This window comes from Chiloscyllium plagiosum, chromosome 33 (assembly GCF_004010195.1).
Source record: "Chiloscyllium plagiosum isolate BGI_BamShark_2017 chromosome 33, ASM401019v2, whole genome shotgun sequence".
NCBI lineage: Eukaryota > Metazoa > Chordata > Chondrichthyes > Orectolobiformes > Hemiscylliidae > Chiloscyllium > Chiloscyllium plagiosum.
The window spans coordinates 2,032,976-2,053,808 of record NC_057742.1 but is presented as its reverse complement, the minus strand read 5'-3'; the positions used below and the strand labels follow the sequence as shown (position 1 = coordinate 2,053,808).

The window sequence follows — 20,833 nt, the reverse complement described above, 5'->3', positions numbered from 1 at the left end:
CTTGGCTGTTTTGATTTCATTGTATTAACCTTTCATGTTTTGTTTTCTCTTGCTGTTTAGCGTTTGGTGGTGAAGCCAGACCAACTGATTAAACGTCGTGGGAAACTGGGCTTGATTGGAGTTAATCTAGATTTGAATGGGGTAAAGGAATGGTTAAAGCCGCGTTTGGGATTGGAAGCAATGGTGAGTGATGTAACTATGATTGGTATGGTATGCGAAAATGAAGCGGTGCACGAATGACTCTTCCAAGTGGAGAAACATCCTGGCAACAGTTTTCTTTGTCAAGCCCATTTAAGAATCCTGTATGTTTCAATGAGATCACCTCTCATTCTTCGAAACTCCAATACATTGAGTCTCAACTTGTTTAGCCTTTACTCTCAATCAATCCCTCCATACAATGGATCATCCTAGCCTTCCTGATTACTTGCTGCACCTGTGTGCTATCTTTGTGTTTCATGCACAGATGTCCCCCAAGTCCCTTTTGTGTTGCAGCTTTTCTCCATTTAAATAATACTTTTTTGTTCTTTTGTTCTGCTTTCCGAAATGAGCAGCATGACTGCAGTGAAAAGTGTGTTGTTTGACAGATCCCACTTTGATGAGATTTGACTTTTCTATTACTATTACGGTGCTGATGATTCAGTACGATGATTCATCTTCTCTGATAGCTAGATTGCTGCAGCAGACTGGCAGCAAGGATATCTGCCAGGTGGGGTAATCATGTCCTTGAGGGTTGGACTGACACGTCCTTCAGCTGGAGGAATCTTGAATGTACTCGTGCTGCAGGTTGCAGCACTTCACTGATTCCGCTTCAAGCAGATGGGTTACTTAAATCCACTAATTCTTACAGTATTGAAAACTATTAAGATTCCTCAAGGGCAACTGAGGATCAGCTTTACATGCTGTCCCAGCCAGTAAATCCCCTTATGAGTAAAAACATTAAATATATTGGGAAGCTGCATCCTTTTCTACCTTGTGGTTCCAATCCTACATCTATTGTAGCCAGTACTGGATGCAAGATTAAAGGTGCATTCTTCACTGGCTGTCTTGTAATAAATAGTGCAGCGATTCAAACAAAATGATTATACCATGTTAATCTTGCATTCCAGACTCAGCACAAACAAAGCACACCGTTAGCTTAGTTCGCATGTATACTTGGTAAGGTATTGAAAAGGCTGACTGAAGCCTTTAAGTTTCAAGCCTGGTTTTGGAAGCTGTCACTGCTCTGCAGACTTTGAGACTGGAATGTGAAAGCAGTGTGAAAGTTCAACTTCACAACACGTCTCTTGTAGACAGCTTGCTGTTTGGTGAGCTGCCCTGGAGCAGCCCTTCCTCGCCAATACCATCACAGCTGTCTGTTAAATGTCAAATTGAGGGGACAATCCATTAGGGAATGTAAGGAAATTCACTGCTTCAAACATTCAGTCGTAATGAAGTTGTCTGCTTCTATTTTGTCTGATGTATTTGACATATGAAATGTAATTTACGAAAATGTCAACCACAGCAGCAGCTTCCAAATATATTCAAATTATATTGCTCAGATCGAAACATAGAAAAAAGGTTCAACGTCTGGCTCGCTTATTAGTTGCAGTGTATAAAATCAACATATTGGAACAGCTATATGATCCCATGACAGCAGGTATTATTGACTTAGCCACTGCATTTCTCCATCAACCTGCACATGTATGGCACAGAGCTGGTGTAACTAAATGGGGTAATACATAAAGTTTATATCAGAGGAATGGGTCATGCGGGTAGCGAAAGCTAGTTAAAATCAAAGTACGTTAAATGTGACAGGGTGTATGGCCACAGATTTGGTGTTGCAAAGGTAAAAATTTAGGATAGACATTGCTAAATGTTTCCTCCAGATGATGAGCAGCAGCCAGAGGGGACCAAAGTGTTGTTGAGAGCTGTTGTATTGTAAGCAGCAGTATTTACTGTATTGTACAACAATTCTATAGGTTTAGACATATGTACATACTAAGATTATTTTAACTGTGAGAAAGTGAGGACTGCAGATGCTAGAGATCAGAGTCGAGAGTGCAGTCTAGAAAAGCACAGGTTAGGCAGCATCCGACGAGCAGGAGAATTGATGTTTCAAGCACAAGATCTTCGTATGGTATGAGGCCTCATTCCTGGCGAAGGGCTTGTGCCTGAAACGTTGATTCCCCTGCTCGTTGGATGCTGTCTGACCTGCGCTTTTCAAGCACCACATTCTTGACTAAGATTATTTTAAGATAAGTTTCAATGAGTATCTATGCTCCACATGATCTTGAAGAGTTAGCAAAAATGATTTGATTTTCCCAAATAAAAATCAAAACTCTTGGAAATGTGCAGCAGATCTGCCAGAAAGTAAGTGTTCTCCTTTTGAATGAAATGCTGCAAAGTCTGAGAGTGGAGTCTGTCTCTTTTCTGATCCTGTCCTTTTTTTTTCTTAATGGTCTAAATGGTGAGCTAGTGCTGTTCCTGTGACAGGTTTGCTAAGGCATAAATAATAAGTGATTCTTACAGCCTGCTGTGTGGACTATGGTAGAATCTGCTTGGCTGAGATACAAGATTACCTGATCCTTAGCTGCTTTGTCACCCAACTCTGGGAAGTGCTACTTCATTGCTGTAATACAACTTTAAATGATGAGCCCTCTTGCAATTGAAGTAGTGCAGTAGAAGAGAATTTGGCTGTAGAGTTCCTTGGTTAAACACGTACAATAATATTTCCATAGCATTCAGCATCTCATTAGTATTTGTAGAATCTTTCTCGTCCCCAAATGTTGGTCTCATTAAATGACCGTTAATGCATCTCAAGCATTTCTGAGCAATAGGTGATGTTTATTTGCTTATAAATATTTATATAAATGTTTGTTCCAGGCAGAAAGCAATAGGTTTTTGATGTTTCCTCATTGAGTTATTTTTAATTTAACCAGGTTGGACGGGCAAAAGGTGTACTGAAGCATTTTCTGATTGAGCCATTTGTACCTCATCAGCAGGTTGGTCAAACTACAGATTTTAAACTGAAGAAATTTGCCTCTGGTTTTTTGACTAATATTGAGAATTATGGCGTTTACTCACTGCTGCGGGATTAATTTCCATTGTGTGTTCCTTAATTTGCACATGGATAGATTTAAACAAAAATATTCCCAATCTTGATTCTCAATTCTGATTCTCAATTCTGTTCACAGTTCATTAGTTCTTGTTTCATTTAAAACTTCTGACAGTCTCAATGGGGCAAAGCTTAGGATCCTTAGCAAGGAGCTGTCAGGAGCTCTGAATATGAATGATGGTTAACATAGCATCTGGGCAAAATTCTCCTATTAGATTTGCAGATGCACATTATTGGTATCTGACTGGAATTGAGATTAGGCATTCTCATATTTCTCAATTCATTCTAAGGCATACAAAGCTGAAAGGAAAAGTGAAAGGCAGAATAGTTTTAAAAAGTAGTAAGTTTTGGTGTTCAGAGGAATTTGGCTATCAACGTATGAAAGGCAATTAACATGTTAGTGTGGTCAGCAATTGGGAAGACAAACTAATCTTGAGGCATTTGAAATAAGGAAGTGTAAAGAAGCTGCAATTGTCCAGAGCTGTGGTTAGATTGCATCTGAAGTAACCTGTACAATTTTGGTTTCCTTAGCTAAGGAAGTGTATGCTTTTCTTTAAAGGATGAGAGGGGCTGGGATGGGCAAAGGAAAGGTACAGGGTTGCAATGAAGATTAACACAGTTAATTCCAAGCGTGAAAGGGCTGTCTTGTGAGGAGGGCTTAAGCGGAGTGTGCCAGTATTTTCTGCACTTTAGACAAATGCATTGTTCTCGTGGAAACTAAGAAAATTCTCAGAGGGCTTAACAAATGCTGACACAGTTTGTTTTTCCTGATGGCTCAGTCTAGAGCTAGGAGTACAGTCTTGGGATAAGGGATTGGTCTTTGCCATGAGCGTGTATCAGAGCCCTGAAGTTCTGTCGATGTTTTTAACTTTTAATTCCAAAATATCTTTAAAAAGGTTGATGTAGCCAAAATGGCTGCAGATTTAAATGAAGTGGCTGTTTGGAGAGAAACCCACAGATTGCCACACCTGTAGATACAGAAGGAACTTCAAACAACAACCCTTCAAAGGACATTGGTGATTGTGGGGTGGAGAGGGGCAAACCGAAACTGACTGGATTCTGTTCTGTGATGAGAGCTGATGGCCCTCTGCTCAACAGCCATTTATCCCCCTGCAGATTATGTCCCAAATTGCCAATGTGTTTTTATACAATGATAGGATTTAAAAAGCCAGTTTCAAGTGGAATGGAATGCTCCCGTATGTTCCAGTCTGGGTTTGAATGTCAGCTTGCTGTGAAGATCACAGTTGAAGAGTCATCTAGACCGAACGTTAGCTTGCTCTCTCTCCATGGATGCAGTCTGACCCGCTGTGATCTGCAGCATTTTTTTTGTTTTCAGTGTCCCCCACTTAACCCTGTTACAAACAAATACCCCCTGTCACTCTAGTGCTAGAAGTAAGCTAGACAAAAGGAGAATAGGAATTCGCTTACTATTGAAAGGAATCCGAACAGAATCTCAGCCAATCTGCAAAATGAGGGATTGTGAAACTGTTCAAGTAACATCAGCGCTACTGGTAACCATCACGGCAACAGCTGTAGCTTTCAATTATTTGCTGATCAGAAACAATTCAGAAAATGATTTTTAAATTTTTTTTTTAAACTGCTTATTTTGGACTTGCAGTTTGTGTGCACATGTTGCATTTTTATTTCTTGCGTTTGTGAATTAGCAAATTCATACTTTGGTAACCACGCACCATCCTGTTCCCTGTCCAATATCCCTGTCTCCGGCTGGCTGCATTGCTCCAGCAAAGCTCAGCACCAGCTGGGAGGACAGCATCTCCTTTTCTGCTTAGGAACTCTACAGCTTTCTGCATTCATTATCCAGTTCAATAACTTCAGGGTTTGAGGCACCTTCTCCCATGTCCTTACCCCAATCCCCATACACCAGGCCTTGTCATCACATGGTCTGCTGTTACACTCTTTCCAGTAACGTGTAATGGTCTGCTATTACACTCTACCCATTGTTAGCCAGTAAATGTATCCATTAGTAGCCATCCATTCTCCTCGACTGACTCTGTTCTCCAATTCTTTGTCCAACTGTGTTCTCTCTTCAGGCTGTACCTCCACCTATCGTTTACTCCTTACCCCTTTCCACCTCCATCTTCTGCATAAAAAAGATGACTTTTCCTAGCTACCATCAGTTCTGAAAGAAGGGTCACTGGACCCAAAACATTAACTCTATTTTCTCTCCAATGATGCTGACACACCTGAGCTTTTCCAGCAATTTGTGTTTTTGTTTCTGGTTTGCAGCATCTGTAATTCTTTCACTTTTTTAAATTTACTGTTTGTTAACTTGAACCTGGTTAAACTGACTTTTTAAAGCACATGTTTATTTGGGTCTGGGAGTGAGACATCCACAAGAGGCAGTCAATTTTTAAATTAAAATAGTTGCAATCAACTGAAGGGGTCAGTGAATAAAGACAAGGGAGCTGGTTCATGTCTCCACTTAAGAGACAAGGTGAAATTTTTTCACTTGAGTTCTGAATCAAGGAATTGAATGCTTGATGACTGAGTATAGTGAAGGTTGGGATTAATTTACTTTTTAGGAAGCCAGGTAATCAAAAAGTTGGGGTTACTTACGTGAAAATGGAGTGGCGCGGAAGTTCAGCCATAATGCTATTCAGTAGCAAAACTGGTTTGAGTTGTAGGGCCTTATATTCTTCCACTTTCAAGATTTTCTAAGGTGAAGGTCGCAATTCCAAATGGGGCAATGAGCTGATCTTTGGAGTGGTGAGCTCTGAGGCAGCAATGGCCATTACTTCTGCAGTTCTCAATAAGTTCTTAACAATTTTCAATCTTCAAAATGGGCTCATTTTCGGAAAAAGGTTGGGAAGCATGAAAATGCAGGAATTTTGCTTTTCACATCTGTCTTTCGGTGGCCAAGCTTCATGAATCACTTCATGTTTCCATCCCCCTTCTTATAGTACTTCGTTAGGAAAGTAAGATCCCGTGGCTATAAACTGCTCTGTGACTCAGCAAGTTTTTAAATATGTATTCCCAACTGGCTTCTAAATAACAGTACAGGAGACATTTTGTTGCACAGAAGCTGGCTACAGTGTGTGTTTTTTGTAACGGCTGCTTAAGTTTTTTAAAAAAGTTGCTTGTAAAGAGGAGAGTTGAAGATGTTGGGTAGCATCTTGTAGAGATGTCCCTTGTGAAGAAAAAGCACTGGTACAAACTGGATAGGTAAGTGACCACAGAATTTTAGGAAGGGAAGTGGGTCAGTCAGCTGGAGTCTGTCCTGTTAATCGATTACAGCATGACTGATCTACACCTCCAGTTTCCTGCCTTGTATTCGTATTCATTTATAACTTTGCCTAACAAAAATCTGTAAGTCTGATCTTAACCACCAAGTGACCCTGTGGCATCTGCAAATTTAAGGGAGTGTCCCAGTTTTCTGCCAGCATTTGTATACAAAGTTTATCAGATATCACCCTTGAATGATAGAACCTTAGATTTAAGATTGGGTCTCTATGTTCCTGATTTCTCACGAGAGAGAAGTTTCTCATTATTGACTCCTTTTAACATTTTAAGTATCTTGATCAGGGTATCCCTTTATCTTATAACCGTGAGGAATTCAAGACAAAATTATGTTGCTTTTTTGTGAGCTGTTAACATTTTTGTGGTTCTTGCTCAGGATGAAGAATTCTACGTCTGCATTTATGCTGCTCGGGAAGGCGACATTGTCCTGTTCCATCACGAGGGTGGGGTGGATGTTGGTGATGTTGACTCGAAAGCCCACAGATTCATGGTGGAAGTTGACGGAAATCTGACTGAGCAGGATGTTATTACGCAATTGCTCCAGCATGTGCCTGAAAACAGGAAAAGGTAACTTTAAACAAAGTTCTTTTTCTGTTGCATTATTGGCTGTTTGCCTCCTACGCTGCTGCTGGGTTTTCCATTGGATGCCTCTATTTAAATGTGGATGGGTAGTTTACAGCTTCAGTTGTTAGCTTGTACTGGTCCCACCTCTGGTGATACGACATTGCAGTTGATTAGTGCTGGGTCACTTGAGTCAGAGATTGCATATAGTGTACAGATTATAAACAGGAATCTGATCCTCTTTTGGATAAGATGATAGGTATCTGATTGTGGCCTCAACTTCCCTTTCTTGTGTACTTCTGATACCCATAGATTTGAATCATATAGAAAAAGTAGTCCTTTCAGTGCATTGAACCTGTTCTGCCATTTGTTTAGGTCATGGCAGATCTACCTTGTTACCATTTTCCCATGCTAGCTCCCTATCTCAATGTCATTAGCCTGCTGAAATCTAGCAACTTCTGTCTTGAACCTGTTCAGGGAGTGAGTTTTCACAGCTCTTTTAGACAAAGAAATCCAAAGTTTGTGACTTAGTGAAGAAATTTCTCATCTCAAGCTCGAGTGACCTATCTGTTAATTCAGGACCAAAGGGACAATAGTTGGCCATTCATCCGTAGGGATTTTGCAATGCTCTTTAGCTTGCTACACTCCAATAGTGACCAGTTCGGCACTACTTTGGTTGTAAAGCATTGAGGGGTATCTCGAGGTTTTGACACATGCTATATAAATGCAAGTTCTTTATCCTATTTTTCCTCTCCTGAATGCTCTGTGCTACAGGTCACATGTGAATACCTCTGAGGGCAGTACCATGCAGATTGTTATTCCAGAGGGTCAGGTAGCTTTCCAATGCACTCATTCTGTTTGCAGTTACTGGCTGCTGCTTAGACACATCTCGATGGTTCAAGGAACAATTAGCCCCTCTTCACTGAGTGGTCTCTCAAGGGGGAAATAGTGCAGAATATTTTAATATAAACTTCAGACCAAAAGGAACGTTTCATTTAGTAAATTAATTATGGCCCAGAGTACAATATATAACCAAAACATTTAAAGAAAAATGGTTGAGAAAGTGGCAGACAGGAGCTGCCTCAGCTGCAGTAAATCTTCATATTAAATGTGCACAGCTGCTACTTTATGTCCATTTCAGTGCCATTTGAACTAAACTATTAGAAACAAGAGTAAGCCAGTCAACTTCTCAAACCTGTGCTATCTTTCACCTCATTTTGATCTGTGAAATTGTCCATTTTGTCATTTTAACTTTTGGTTTTCTTGAATTTTCAGCACTTTGGCCTCTTTTATTGTTGGACTCTTCAAACTGTATGAAGAACTGTTCTTCACCTACCTCGAGATTAATCCATTAGGTAAAAATGAAATTTGGTGACCAATATCCATAGGATGTTTTTAAGCCAAGTTGATTAAAATAAACAGCAACTTGTAAAGGAGAACCTTTTAGTGGGTTGGCTGCTAGTCCTGCCATAATTTTTTATTTTCATAATAGGCCCAGTGCAATTCATGTTTCCAGATTAGCAGAGCTCTTAAGTTGAGGCCTTAAAATCCTGGTGTCATCTTCAGCATTGGACTAGAATATGACTTGGGCTCTGCGTAAAAATTAATAGCATGCACATCAGAACTTGCATCATATAGCTAGAAGCCACATCCTGAGCAACAGTTTGGGGTTTCTCAGAGCAAAAATGGACAAAAATTGTGTGAAGTAACATCTCAAAGTATGAGTAAAATCTTGAAGCGAAAATTGGAATTTTTTTCACGAGCTGTAAGGGTATAGTCGAGGTCTTGTTCTGTCCCCTGTTATCCTTTATTAATTAGATTTACCTACTTCATGCCTTTTCGGTTGCAAGTTTTAATTCTATTTCCTTGCATATCTGTACTTCTGCCTGTCAAAAATCTAGGGTTCCTTAAATAGAGGTTACGGAGTGAAGATGAACACTGCTGCAAAAATAATGCCAAGATCTCAAAACCAAACTGCATAGAACAGACTTTTACAATAACGCTGTGTTGGTTTCTGGTATTTTCAGTGATTATTTATTGCATACCCTTTACCCTCTGGATTCTTTGCAGTTGTTACTGGCTCTGGAATATTTGTCCTTGATATGGCAGCAAAGATAGATGCCACAGCAGATTACATCTGCAAGAGTAAATGGGGAGACGTGGAATTCCCACCACCGTTTGGGAGAGAAGCTTACCCTGAGGTAAGTAGTGCTGTATGATGTTCTTTTCCAAATCGATTACCTTTGGCTAGGCATCAAGGTTGCAGGACTAAATGTGTCCTCCTTTTAAATGTCCTCCTGTTTTTCTTATTTGGGGATTATTTTTCTCCTCTGCAAATTTGAATCCATCGTCTCATACAGATATGGAAAGCTGTTCAACTCAACCCAGTTCATACATCCTGAAAGATCCATCTGTTTGTTAAATGATGATCAGACTTTGCTTACAATGTTACAATCAGAGGTTGATTCCACACATTAATAATGTGCTCACGTTAAGCTTAAAATAGGATTTAACTATATTTGAATCGAAGTCTAATCTTGTCTGTTTAGTTTTGTTAGCTTTAGTAATGGGAACCTTAGATTATGGTCCTCATAATTATGCTCACAGCAACAAATTACTTTAAGTGGCTCTAAAACTTTAGTGTATCAACATAAAATCAAACAAACTGCTTTAGCTCCCACTTGGGCTTCACAGCACAAGTGTCTCGAGTCTGTTCCAACAAATTGGTGCCTATGTGCACCCATATGAAGGTGGCAATTGTATGATGGTCTTCAAGTAATTTAGTCATAAGTCAAATAAACAAACATCAAATGCAATTTCCGACTCTTCCTCTTGTCAGTAAGACTACCAGGGCTGCTCAGCCACATGTTCTTGATAAGGATCAAGTGGTGAGATAGCATTTGCAATCCGATGTTACAACAGCTATTGCTCAAGTGTACTGCTTTAATGTTATAGATTTAAGGTAATGCAGATTAGCATTTTTGTTTTGCATCCAAGCCTTGAGGGGTGCTGACAAGTTATTTATAAAAGCTACAAAGAGCAGAGGCCTAAAAACAGATCTCTGCGGGACACCACTGGTCACCTGGCTTCAGGCGGAATACTTTCCATCCACTACCACTTCTCTTCTTTCGGCCAACCAATTCTGTATCCAGAGAGCCAAATTTCCCTGTATCCCATACTTCCTAACTTTCTGAATGAGCCGACCGTGGGGAACCTTATCAAATGCCTTATTGAAATCCATATACATCACATCCACTGCTCGACTTTCAGCAACTTGTCTCGTCATATCCTCAAAGAACACAATAAGGCTTGTGAGGCAAGACCTGCCCCTTACAAAGCCACGCAATGAAAGCCATGCTGACTATGTTTAGTGTTAATTTTTTTTTGCCCACCAGCTTATTGAGTATGAACTGATACAGCATGGTGAGGCAATGAGATGCCATGTATCCTTAACGAATAAAATGAAATGAATGAGAAATAAAGTGGAGTAGGAGGAAGGAGAGTGAAGTAGAGCACAATAATTCAGTGCAGTTCAGGGAAGGAAAGTAAAGTGACTTGGGAGAAGTAAAATAACAAATATTTTTGAAATCTCATAAAGCAGTTAGCAAATTGAAGAGATCAGTCTCTATGCTTTTAATTGTGGACCAGAAAGGTTATTGACACTTATTGTGTCAGTGAAATTGCTCTGTTCATTGGGTCTTGATATTCTGTGGCAAGTTTCAAGATAGTTAATGTGCAAATGTACCTGTTCCATAGAGTTTATGTGAAGGCGTTGAGGTTGAAATTCTGTTTTTAAAAAACTAATGATGGAATTGGGCAAATGTGCCACCAAATTGTGGGGATTGACAATTTAGTATTTCTTCACGACAAATTGCTAGCTGTTTAGCACATCAGTAACTCTGCATCAGGTACCATTATTAGTTCTGATGTAGCTGGCCCAGTCATGTTGCATTTGTCTTCTGTATCTGTTATTGTGAAGACTTCAATGGATTAATTGATGTGATGATCCTGTTGTTTCATTTGATAAACTGAGGGGAGGAACGTAGAAAATAGGGGCAGGCGTAGATCTTCAGACCCTTTGAGCCTGCTGTGCTATTCAGTATGATTATGGCTGATCACTGGTTAAATTATTTAAAATGCCTATATTGTAATTACTGTTACAGGAAGCTTATATTGCCGATCTTGACGCAAAGAGTGGAGCCAGTCTGAAGCTGACTATCCTGAACCCTAAGGGTAGGATTTGGACAATGGTGGCTGGAGGAGGTGCCTCTGTTGTGTACAGGTATTGCTTACTCTTCATTAAATCTGGGTGCAGAATTTTAAACCTTAACTTTAAAGTGCAAATCAAAATCATTTGTACCCGCTATTGAACATTGATGTACTTAGTTCCTGTCATAAACAGATTCAGGAAATGGAACTAAATTTCGAACTTGTAACAGATCAATGAGGGGGAACAAAGAAAGCTTTGGGAAATGATTTGGGTTTTGCTTTTATTTGAACATTTTATTAACTTTGTCAAAATAAACGTTAGCCAATGAATGGTGGAGATGTTTTGAATGCTTATTGGTTCAAATGATTCTATTTTCAAGGCATACCAATGCAGTTTATGGAAGATTAATTGTGGATTTGGGAGGGAAAAATGAGGAGGGGGTAGAAGTTGAGGGCTATTATTAGATTACATTAGTGTGGAAACAGGCCCTTTGGCCCAACAAGTCCACACCGACCCGCCGAAGTGCAACCCACCCATATCCCTACATTTACCCCTTACCTAATACTACGGGCAATTTAGCATGGCCAATTCACCTGGCCTGCACATCTTTGGACTGTGGGAGGAAACCGGAGCACCCGGAGGAAACCCACGGGGCGAATGTGCAAACTCCACACAGTCAGTCGCCTGAGGCGGGAATTGAACCCGGGTCTCTGGCACTGAGAGGCAGCAGTGCTAACCACTGTGCCACTGTGGTAATTAATAAAGAGGTCTTTAAGTAAGCGCAGACCTTCATTATTTTTTATTGTAGGCAATTTTATTTTGGCTGTAAACTGTTTTCCTGATTACCTCTTCACAGTGACACCATCTGTGATCTTGGAGGAGTGGATGAGTTGGCAAACTATGGAGAGTATTCTGGTGCACCCAGTGAGCAGCAGACCTATGATTATGCAAAGACCATTTTGTCTCTAATGACCAGAGAGCAACATCCAGAAGGTGAGAACACACAGGTTTGCAGCAGTCTTGAAATTGAGTGAGCTCATTATGGAGCATTTAAGGGGAGTTCATTTCCAGTCACTTCGCTTTCCTGTTTCTACTCACTACATTGTATATATTAAATTTCCAGTGGTTCCCTAACCCATATATCTGATTCTGTCCCTAAAATGTATTAAAACACATATCTTCTGGAATATAATCATTTTCTACATGTGCTGATGGCAAGCAACTCTTCATCTTCTGGATTGATCCTCAGTTAAAAATCTCAACACCAGGTTTATTTGGTAGTACAGTAGTAGCTTTTGGAGCCCTGCTCCTCCTTCAGGTAGCTAGTGGGGCAGGATCAAATAACACAGAATTTATAGCACAAGATGATAATGTTGTGCAACTGGTACGATATATTGAACAAACCTAGATTGCTGTTAGGTCTCTCCTTTTTAGAATGTTTGTTCAATATATCATACCAGTTGCATGATAATATCATCTTGTGCTATAAATTGTGTCTTATGATCCTGTCCCATTAGCTACCTGACTCCTGAAAGGGCGAGCAGCTAGTACTTCCCAATAAACCTGTTAGACTATGACCTGGCGTTGTGATTTTAACTTTGTCCACCCCAGTCCTACACTGGCATCTCCTTGTCATTGACCCGCAGAACATTGCTGCTCTCTGTGGAATGATCAAAAGTTGGCCAGAACTGTCCCCTTGCTCCTCTAGGCACTGATGTAGCTCTGGTCTCTGTTCTGCCAATATTTTCTGCCTTTAGCAAATTGTATAAAATTCATTTTGATTGCCATCTTCCTCCCAAATCTTGGACTACTTTCACTTTTTTGCTCTTTGCAAATATCGCTGGCTTTATGCAACACATTGTGCAAATCTTAGTAATCTCTCTTAAGCTCTCTTTAACTGCTGCTACAACAGATGTCAGTGATTTATTTTAATAATCAATTCACACTCATGAAATGGAGGCGTTGACTTCAGTCCTGAGGCTACCACTTAGGTCTGAGCTGAGAACATCCTTCACCTAAAGTGTTGTAAATATCTGGAATTCTTAACCCTAGAGGGTTGTGGAAATTCCATTGTTGAATATATTTAAGGCTCAGCTAGATTTTTGATCTCTCAGGCATTTGCAGAGCAGGTGGGCAAGAGTGGAAGTCCAAGATCAGACATCATGGCATCGAATGGTGGCCCAGGTTTGATCAGCAGTATTTTCTACTGCTGCTCCTATCTTTATGCTTGGGGTCATCCTTGGTGCTTCGACTATTGGTATATTCCTCCAGGGCTTTCTGTCGTCTTTTTGTTTCCTTGACTTCATTTGCTGCACGCCAAAGTTCTCAAACTGTTTATCTTTTGTTTTTTAAAAAAAATCTCTGGTTTTTTTACCTCTCTTTCCTCCACTCCTCCATTTACTTCTGCATTGTCTATGCTCTTGCCTGATGTCTATTGGTTGTGCTGCAAATACTCAAAAACATTTTGACGCCAGGAACAATATAAGATACTATAGGTAGCCATTTACTGTTTTTGCTAACTCTTCAACTTGCCTGAGTAAACTTGTTCTATTCTATTCAGGAAAAATTCTCATTATTGGAGGTAGCATCGCTAATTTCACAAACGTGGCAGCAACATTTAAGGTAATGCATTGTTCCTCAGAATATTTGAATCTATATTAAACTGCATTTTTCTCTGTCTGCGCTTTCCAATTTGGCGAGTGAGTTGATTTAGTGGGTGGAGCCTGGTATAAGTGGAGGATTAGAGTACATGTCACATGTATGTCTGGTGTGGGTAATAAGGAGACTTTAATTACCTTAGTTAAAAATCTCTCAACACAGGTTATAGTCCAACAGGTTTAATTGGAAGCACTAGCTTTCGGAGCATCGCTCCTTCATCAGATGGTCCTAACAGAGAATTTATAGCAAAGATTTACAGCGTGATGTAACTGAAATTATACATTGAAAAATTGATTCTGTTAAGCCTTTCATCTGTTAGAATACCATTAAAGTTTCACTTCTTTCATGTGTAAATCACAAAACCTTTTTTTAAAAAGTTGGATTCTCAGGTTAGCTGTTAACAATGGTGATAGCTATACAATATGTTGAAGGTGTTAGCCCCCTGTGTTCTGTCTATGCCATGATGGTTAGATTGATTCTAATCTAAAAAGTGAGATAACCAAGTTTTACATGAATTCATGCAGTTTTTGAGCAAAGTACAATGTAACCCTGCAAGTACACGTGTGTGTGTGTGTGTGTGTGTGTGTGTAGTGCAATGGTGGTCACCTGTAATGTGACATGAACCTAAGGTCGCAGTTGAGGTCCTCCCTATGGGTACCGAACTTAGCTGTCAGTCTCTGCTCGGCCACTTTTCACTGCTGCCTGTCCCGAAGTCCACCTTGTAGATGGTCACCCGAAGGTCCGAGGCTGAATGTCCTGGACCACTGAAGTGTTCCCCAACTGGGAGGCAACCCTCCTGTCTGTTGTTTGTTGTGCGATGCCCGTTCATCCATTCTCGTAGCCTTTGCTCGGTTTCCCCAATGTACCATGCCTCTGGGTATCCTTGCCTGCAATGTATAAGGTAGACAGCGTTGGCTGAGTTATATGTTGCAAGTAAGGATGCCCAGAGGAATGGTACATTGGGGAAACCGAGCAAAGGCTACGACAATGGATGAATGGGCACCGCACAACAATCAACAGACAGGAGGGTTCCCTCCCAGTTGGGGGACACTTCAGTGGTCCAGGACATTCGACCTCGGACCTTTGGGTGACCATCTACAAGGTGGACTTCGGGGCAGGCAGCAGTGAAAAGTGGCCGAGCAGAGACTGACAGCTAAGTTCGGTACCCATAGGGAGGACCTCAACTGCGACCTTGGGTTCATGTCACATTACAGGTGACCACCATTGCACTATATATACACGCAAACGCACCCCCTCGCAGACTTCAGACACACGCACCCCCTCGCAGACTTCAGACACACGCACCCCCTCGCAGACTTCAGGCACACGCGCGTGTGCACACACACGTGTACTTGCAGGGTTACATTGTACTTTGCTCAAAAACTGCATGAATTCATGTAAAACTTGGTTATCTCACTTTTTAGATTAGAATCAATCGAAACATCATGGCATAGACAGAACACGGGGTTAACACCTTCAACATATTGTCCAGCTATCACCATTGTTAACAGCTAACCTGAGAATGCAACTTTTTTTAAAAAAAAAGGTTTTGTGATTACACATGAAAGAAGTGAAACTGACATGGTATTCTAACAGATTAAAGGCTTAACAGACAATCAATTTTTCAATGTATAATTTCAGTTACATCACACTAAATTTTTGGTATAAATTCTGTGTTAGGATTGAGCCCTCCACTACCACCTGATGAAGGAGTGACGCTCTGAAAACTAGTGTGCTTCCAATTAAACCTGTTGGACTATAACCTGGTGTTGTGATTTTTAACTTTGTCCAACACCGGCATCTCCAAATCTTAATTACCTTATTTGGAGAAATTGAGGGGAACTATGAGAGGAGTGAGAATAGCATAGGATTGGGATGCCATCAGAGAGGGTGGGGAAAGAAAAGGATTGGGGAGAGGGAATTTGGGAGGGGATGGATGGATTGGAGGGAGTGTCATAAAAGGAATGGATGTGATATTGGAGAGAGTAATTGTCAGAATTGTTGCAGGATTAACCAAGGTACGCATCCTTTTCCTCAAGTGGAGTTCCAGTTCAACTGAGAGTCAGCGCTGCCTTGGAGGCTACTTCAGGCATAACAGATTCAGTTGGATCGTGATTAAATAAATTTCAGTATGTCAGCCAAGGAGCTATTCCTTTCAGGAGATAGGGTTAGTGAGTCAGGGTCCAAATGGAAATATGATGGAATTGGGAAATCAGGGGAAAGGATGGAGGCTATGGCATCAAAAGTGGAAGGTTGGAGATGGCATTCGAATAGTAAGAATGGTGTGGAGAGTGAACGAGACATTGGAATTGGTTAAGTATGCTTAATGTCTCTGAGAGAGATGAATGGGAGTGGCATGGCGAGGGGTGGAAATAAGTGCAGCACGGTGGCACAGTGGTTAGCACTGCTGCCTCACAGCGCCAGAGACTCCGGTTCAATTCCCACCTCAGGCAACTGTCTGTGTGGAGTTTGCACATTCTCCCCGTGTCCGTGTGGGTTTTCTCCCACAGTCCAAAAATGTGCAGGTTAGGTGAATTGGCCATGCTAAGTTTCTCCGTAGTGTTAGGTGAAGGGGTAAATGCAGGGGCAGGGGAATGGGTCTGGGTGGGTTGCTCTTCGGAGGGTCGGTGTGGACTTGTTGGGCCAAAGGGCCTGTTTCCACACTAATCTAATCTAATGATGAAATTGGTTGAGTTACCTAATTGGACTGCAAATATTTTGCAATTCTGATTATTTTTGGCGTGAAGTAATTCTGTCCAGTGATCTAGTTGGTCATTAATTCATATGATAATTACAGGCTTAAAGGTATCTGACTTGACTTAGTTCATCCAGAAAAGTAAAATTTGCTCCATTATCATATCTTATATGTAAACGTTTTAGATAATTTCAGGTTATTTGCTGTAACTACTCTGCACGATCCTTTTATGCTTCACACAAAACCCAGTGGAACCAAATTCATTTTATTTCTTCATATAATATCAAGTCTGGCAGACTTGACTCAGCCTTATATAGTTGCTTATTCATTCCACTCGTGTTGGTGCAGCTATTAATTAATAGGCTGATGCTGTTTTTTCCCTAGGTTACGACCCTCTTAAACTGACTTCAAACAGTCAGAGTAAAATACATTTTGAAGGCAGTGATTAAACTAATGGATTTATACATGACGTGGGTGACTTTTATGAGCAAAGAAAAATGCTCTTTCAATGTGAAGGACATTAGGACATTTCTGAACCTTTACTAAGGATTGCTGTCTCTGCTTATGTCACTTTAAGTAGGTCTAAAATTTTCCTTGGTGAGTCAGCAGACTGGCTCCCTGAAGGGAGGGTGGTCTGTTGCCATCCTCAGATGATCCATCTCTGACTGGTCAACATTCCTATGAATCATTGATATTCATCCTACTTTTAAATAACCATCCTACAGTGGAGGGAGAGTAACCCAGGGTGGTCATCCTAAACCCCAGGCTAATGTCCTGGCAGATGGCAAAATTTTAATTCAGTAAAACAATCTGGAATTTTTAAAAAAGCTAGCCTGAAGATGATCGTGGAACCACTTTTTTTATTGTTTTTTTTAAAACAAAGATTATCTGTTTCATAAATATCCTTTTGGGAAAGAAATCTGTTCTTTCTTGGACTGTGACTCCAACTCCACAGCAATATGGTTGACTCTTAACTACCATCTGGGCAATTAGAGATGGGCAGTAAATGCTGGCTGAGCCAATACCACCCATATCCCGTGAACAAGTAAAAAATACTGATCCTAATATTTCAACATAAATCACCGGAAAGATTGGACTCATTAGTCAAAATAATATGGCAGGAAACCCTGTGATCTTGGGGGCAAAAAGATGAATGTTCTTGAATTGGAGGAATCGAGGTCAGTAGCTAAACAGATCTTTTCTGGTAAAGCTTCCTTGATTAAATTAATTTTTGTATGAAAGATGAAACATCTTGATGTCTATTAATTTTCTTATTTCCAATCCTAGGGCATAGTACGTGCAATCAAGGACTACCAAACTCCGCTGCAGAATCATAATGTCTCCATTTTCGTTAGGCGAGGTGGACCCAATTATCAAGAGGGTCTCCGTGTCATGGGTGAAGTTGGTGAGGTTTGACAACTTGTTTTTTAAAAAAAAAAATCCCAAGAGACAAGGTATTTTCCCTGGGGTGAGAGATCCAGAACTGGAGGGCATAGGTTTAGGGTGAGGGGGGAAACATTTAAAAGGGACCTAAGGGGCAACTCTTTCTTGCAGAGGGTGGTGCATGTATGGACTGTGCTGTCAGAGGAAACTGGTACAATTACAACATTTTAAAAGGCATCTGGATGGTATATGAATAGGAAGGGTCTAGAGGAATAAGGGCCAGGTGCTGGCAAATGGGGCTAGATTAGGTTAGGATATCTGGTTGGCAAGAACGAGTTGGACCGAAGGGTCTGTTTCTGTGCTGCACACCTCTGACTCTATGTAGCTAAATACTGCCAACGGTATATCTGGTAAAAAATGCAGAGCTGGCAAACTATTAGCTATCTGTCAAACCTGTGCTGCATACTGGACACTTGCCTTTTATCAGTCAAGGCATTGATTGTAAGAACAGGAAGGTTCTGATGGAACTGGAGTGGAGAGTGGGGTGTAGAAGAGATTTATCAGGGTCTTGCCTGGAATGGAGCAGTTTCTGTATGAGGAGAGGCTGGATAAGCTAGAGTCCTCTTTGGAGCAGAGAAAGTTGAGAGGGGACCTGATCGAGGTGTATAAGATTGAGGGACATGGACAGGGTGGATAGAAAGCATTGTTCCCTTATTTGAATTAGTGTCGATGGAGGGCACTTTTAAGGTGAAAGGCAGTTTAGAGGGGCATTGAGGAAAATATATTTCACCCAGAAAGTGTAGAAGTCTGAAAAAACTGCCTGGGAAGGTGGTTGAAGTAGGTAACCGCTTAGTTTTACAAAGTACTTGAAATATCATGACATTCAAGGTTATGGGCCAAGTACTGGAAAGTGGAACTAGTTAGGTTTACGTAGTTTTGGCACAGACTTGGTGGGCATAAGGACCTCTTCCATAGTGTACATGTCTTATATTAAAGTTTCAGCATGTTAGTTCATAGCTATGATTCCTTTAGCATATCTTCAAATAAACCTGGGTGACTTCACTTGAGGCACCTTTTGCAAAGTTTTATGTTGCTATAGGATCCAGAAGGGATGTGAATAGGCCTCCTGTCCACTTTGAGAATGATAAGACCATCAACCCAGGATGGGAACACCAATCTAGAGAGAGAGGGGGTGAAGGAGAAACTACAATAACAGCTTGTTTTCCTCAACCGTAACACATGCATGCAACACTGAATGGCCAATGGAGTATGCAGAGGATCCATTTTGCCCACTAATTAAATGTGTCCACATTGGCTGTGTCACTGTTTGATCAGTGCAGTTTATAAGATAAATGAAGGCATATTGGCTTTCTCCTCCAAAATATTGCTTTGACTTCAAAAAAGCAATGTTTTCCTATTAACTCTTATTTATGCCCTTACCTGCTTCCCACTCTAGAATACTGGATTAGTTTATTCACGTTATAGTTTAAAGTGATCAAGTTCCAATTGTTCTAGTCCTAACCAATTAACCTCTGTCTACAGGGAAGACAACTGGAATTCCAATCTATGTTTTTGGAACAGAAACCCACATGACTGCAATTGTGGGAATGGCACTGGGTCACCGAACCATTCCTGACCAGCCACCCATGGCTGCCCACACTGCCAACTTCCTGCTAAATGCCAGCGGCAGTCCGTCAGTAAGTGCAGCAGCCTAAAATAAAGATGTATTTTAAATAATTAGTGTGTCTTTTTATCTGCTAGCTTGCTTTGATTTTAAAATTGATGAACGATAGTGCTGTAATCAGGAGATTGCGACTGCTCATTTATTGGTATTTGTTAGTGGAGCAATGAATAAGGGATGAGCATGAGGTCATGATGGACAAGGTTTGTATATATTTTCTAATCGACCTATTCAGAGATTATATTCCACACCATTGCAGCATGTTGAACCTGGATCTCCTGGTTTAAAAGGTAGGGACTCTACTATTGTATCAAAAGAGCCCTTGGCCGAGGCTTATATTCTCTTAAGTGCAAAAGCTTTGAGAGTAATCTAATTGATTAAGCTGTTTAAGCAATTTTGGGGTCATAGAGAACAGGTGTGAAAATTCTGAATTGGGGAGGTGTGGGGTTGTACTGTTTTTAGTTGATCTGAAATCTGGAAAATATACCAATCTGAAAAGTGGCCTGGCGAATTGAATAACTCTGCTTTTAAACTAATTAGGAGTGGTGAGGAAGGATTAGTGAGAGGAACTATAGGCTAGCAAAGCAAAAGGGTTTACAGGACAGCTATATCTAGAGTAAGACAGGAAAGGACGGTGTACATAAATATCGAAAAACAACAATAAATTGAGTTAAAGGAGAAAATTGGGAAAAAGGCAAAATTAATAGCTCTATTTGAATGCATGTAGCATTTGGAAGGAAAAAAGTAAATGTATGCTATAAGTAGTGGTTAATGGGTGTGATTTATGGGTTACAAAGAGATCCAAACTGGGAATTAAATAATCAAGGGTATGAGACATTTTGAAAGAGTGATGAGGTAGCTTGGGTTATACGGCATAGAAAAAGTACGATAGCAAGTGATGATCTTTCTCTGGGCCATGTACAATCCATATGGATGGAGGTAAATAATGAGGGGAAGACAATACTGGTAGGAGTAATCAATAATCCACTAGCATTAGCTGTCCTGTAACATCGAATAAATCAGGTGATAATGAGGGCATGGTAAAAGGCTGCACATTAATTCTAGATAACTTAAATCATGTAGGTTAATAAAGTCAGATTGGCAGAGGTAGCTGTGTGGAAGAGGTCATACTATATTTTGAGGCAGTTTCCTACAATAATGTAATGATTTTGGCGGAGGCAAAGACTATTAATCCATAAACTCGGTTAATTTTCTGGAGACCCAGGTCATGGCAGGATTGAATTTAATAAAAAAAAATCTAGAATTCAGAACCTACCAATGTCCATGAAACCA

The 20,833-nt window shown here is 40.5% G+C and overlaps 1 protein-coding gene across 5 annotated transcripts in view; it reads left to right on the top strand.

Annotated features, from left to right (window-relative positions):
- The window catches only part of LOC122539714 (ATP-citrate synthase), a 76,977-nt gene that overhangs the window by 20,792 nt on the left and 35,352 nt on the right, over positions 1-20,833 (top strand). For all 5 annotated transcript variants that reach the window (XM_043674726.1, XM_043674727.1, XM_043674723.1 and 2 more), the window contains exons 3-12: positions 61-183; positions 2,919-2,981; positions 6,729-6,919; positions 8,189-8,268; positions 8,984-9,114; positions 11,077-11,195; positions 11,980-12,116; positions 13,684-13,745; positions 17,764-17,881; positions 19,402-19,556. In XM_043674726.1, coding sequence (XP_043530661.1) covers positions 61-183; positions 2,919-2,981; positions 6,729-6,919; positions 8,189-8,268; positions 8,984-9,114; positions 11,077-11,195; positions 11,980-12,116; positions 13,684-13,745; positions 17,764-17,881; positions 19,402-19,556 — 1,179 coding nt within the window. The remainder of the gene's footprint in view (positions 1-60; positions 184-2,918; positions 2,982-6,728; positions 6,920-8,188; positions 8,269-8,983; positions 9,115-11,076; positions 11,196-11,979; positions 12,117-13,683; positions 13,746-17,763; positions 17,882-19,401; positions 19,557-20,833) is intronic.